This window comes from Chanos chanos, chromosome 7, assembly GCF_902362185.1.
Source record: "Chanos chanos chromosome 7, fChaCha1.1, whole genome shotgun sequence".
In the NCBI taxonomy this organism is placed as follows: domain Eukaryota; kingdom Metazoa; phylum Chordata; class Actinopteri; order Gonorynchiformes; family Chanidae; genus Chanos; species Chanos chanos.
Window position 1 is genome coordinate 36,882,990 of NC_044501.1, and position 2,500 is coordinate 36,885,489.

The 2,500-nt window shown below is 45.6% G+C and overlaps 1 protein-coding gene across 1 annotated transcript in view; it reads left to right on the forward strand.

Moving 5' to 3' along the window:
- Window positions 1-2,500, forward strand: part of LOC115816647 (diacylglycerol kinase delta) — a 57,678-nt gene that overhangs the window by 47,635 nt on the left and 7,543 nt on the right. The window contains exons 15-18 of the mRNA XM_030779678.1: window positions 84-309; window positions 737-832; window positions 1,134-1,224; window positions 1,839-1,946. Coding sequence (XP_030635538.1) covers window positions 84-309; window positions 737-832; window positions 1,134-1,224; window positions 1,839-1,946 — 521 coding nt within the window. The remainder of the gene's footprint in view (window positions 1-83; window positions 310-736; window positions 833-1,133; window positions 1,225-1,838; window positions 1,947-2,500) is intronic.

The following is a 2,500-nucleotide window of genomic DNA, read 5'->3' on the forward strand; positions in this document are numbered from 1 at the left end:
AGTCTTTAAAAAAAAAATCGATCTGCCGTCATGCCACCCCCCCACACACCCCCCCCCCCCCCCCCCGCCCCCTCCCTCCACAGTGCGCCATGCTGAACGAGAAGCTGGACTCTCTGGTCAAAGCCCTGAGCGAGGAGGCTGACGCCCAGCCGGTGCCCGCCGGCTCCCAGTCGCCCGAGCAGGAGGACGAGAGGGGGAACCAGGAGGCCCCCGGGGTCCCCCGACCCTTCAGGTCCAGAGAGCAGCTGATGCTGAGGGCGAACAGCTTAAAGAAGGCCCTCAGGCAGATCATCGAGCAGGCGGAGAAAGGTAACGGAGACGGGGGGGAGGTTTGACCCCCCACGAAATTCGTCAGGGGGCTCCAGGTGTTTGTTCTCTGCCTAAAACGGGCCCCCCCCCCCCCCCCCCCCGAGTTAATTAAAAATTTGTTGACGCAGCGAGTCGGCCGTCTGAGAGATGTGAGATGGAAAAAAAAAACAACAAAAACCTGTTTTATTGTATTTTGAAAGTCAATATGTGTCGAGAAGGAAACAGCCGTGTCAGACCAAGCTACACCGTATAGATGAACGTCAGGAAAAAGAGAGAGTTGTTATGTTAAATTAAGAATGTAACGTAACGTAACGTTAAAAAAAAAGTATTAAAATATACGTACCGATGTATTTGTCTTAACGCTCTCCTTGTCTCTTTGCGCTGATGTTGACCCCTCCCCCTGGACACGCCCCTGCTCTTTCCTCAGTGGTTGATGAGCAGAACAGACACACCCAAGTCCAAAGGATGTCGTCATCCTCTTCCATAAAGAGACAAAGCAGCGATGAAAAAGACACAGAACCACGTGAGTAAAATATTACACAGAAATGAATATTAGTGACATTTATCAGGGTTTCCTGAATGTAGGGTTGGAATCAAGTGTCTTCTGACTGTTTTAATAATGTTATTGGACAAAAAAAAATCAGAACCCAGCTTCATCATTTCATATATAGTACATTTTTTGAGTTAAATAGTAACTGGGATATGAGATGAGTCGTGAGCAGAGAAAGGGAGGTTTTTGTTTGCTCTTGTCTGTGGTTGCTATGGATGCTGTCGTTACAGAGTGTGTTAATTTCTCACCGTTTCTCTCACTGTTACATACACAGGCCAGAGCGCTCTCAGCCCAACCTCCACAACTCCTACTGCCCTCGACAAGTCTGACAGCTTCACCACCATGGCCTTCACTGAAGAGTCTGTGTAAGAATGGAAACGCACAGGCACACGCACACACACACGCACACACACACACACACACACAAATATATATACAGACATACACACACACACACACACACACGCACACACACGCACACATACACACACACACACAAACACAAACACACACACACACACACACACAAGCACACACTCATAAAGCGGTCTCTAGGGGCTGTGAGCAGTTAAAACATAGTATTCTTAACAACGCTAATGCCAAACATCTGTCTGCTCACATAGCTCCACATCGCCCCCCCCCCCCTCCCCCCCCCGTCTGTCCAGGCCTGATTAAAAGGCAAAGCCCAAATCACAGCCTTAATCTAGATTAGCCCCCATTTACACCGCCGCTAATGCACCGCGGCCGCTCTCTGGGTGGAATTACAAAGGGTTTCACGAGACGGTTTATCTCAGTCAAATCTTTCAGCCTGTTATTGCCGCTGTTAAGCGTTGTCACTGCCAGTGTTTGATCGATGATAATAATAATAATAATAATGATGGCATCGTGACCATTATGACTGTGATAATATAAAAAACCGGTCACACTTCTCCAGACAGCGCGCAGATGAACTCTGTCTGCTTTATCTGCTCGTTCACAGCCAGTGCACTGAGAAATGCGTCATGAACAACTACTTTGGCATCGGCCTCGACGCCAAAATATCGCTGGAGTTTAACAACAAGAGAGATGAGCATCCGAAGAAATGCAGGTACCGTCGTCCTCCTCACCTCTGGCCTCTTACAGTGTGTGTCAGTCAGAATGATCATGCATCTGTCAGAGTAGAGTAGAGTGGAATGGAATGGAATAGAATAGAATAGAATAGAATAGAATAGAATAGAATGGAATAGAATGGAATGGAATTGAATGGAATGGAATGGAATAGAATGGAATGGAATGGAATGGAATAGAATGGAATGGAATAGAATTTCTGTTAAAACAGAGTAGAACTGAATCTGCGATGAGAATTCAGAGATAAAGATGTGTTTTTTTGGTGTGCTCTATGCCATTAGCCAAATGCCAAATGATTGTCATGAGTTCGGTATTAGCAATGGGTTTTAATTAAACATATGCGTTAATCAATTTGCATAATCCCAGTATAGTCTCTCAAAAGTTATAATAGAATCATAAGTAAATATAATGAACTCCTAATGCAATGCAATATTGACGACCCAGGTTATTATAGTTTACATAGAAAATCTTTAGTCGAGGATTTGGCTGTGTGTGTGCGTGCGTGTGTCTATATATATATATTTGTGTGTGTGT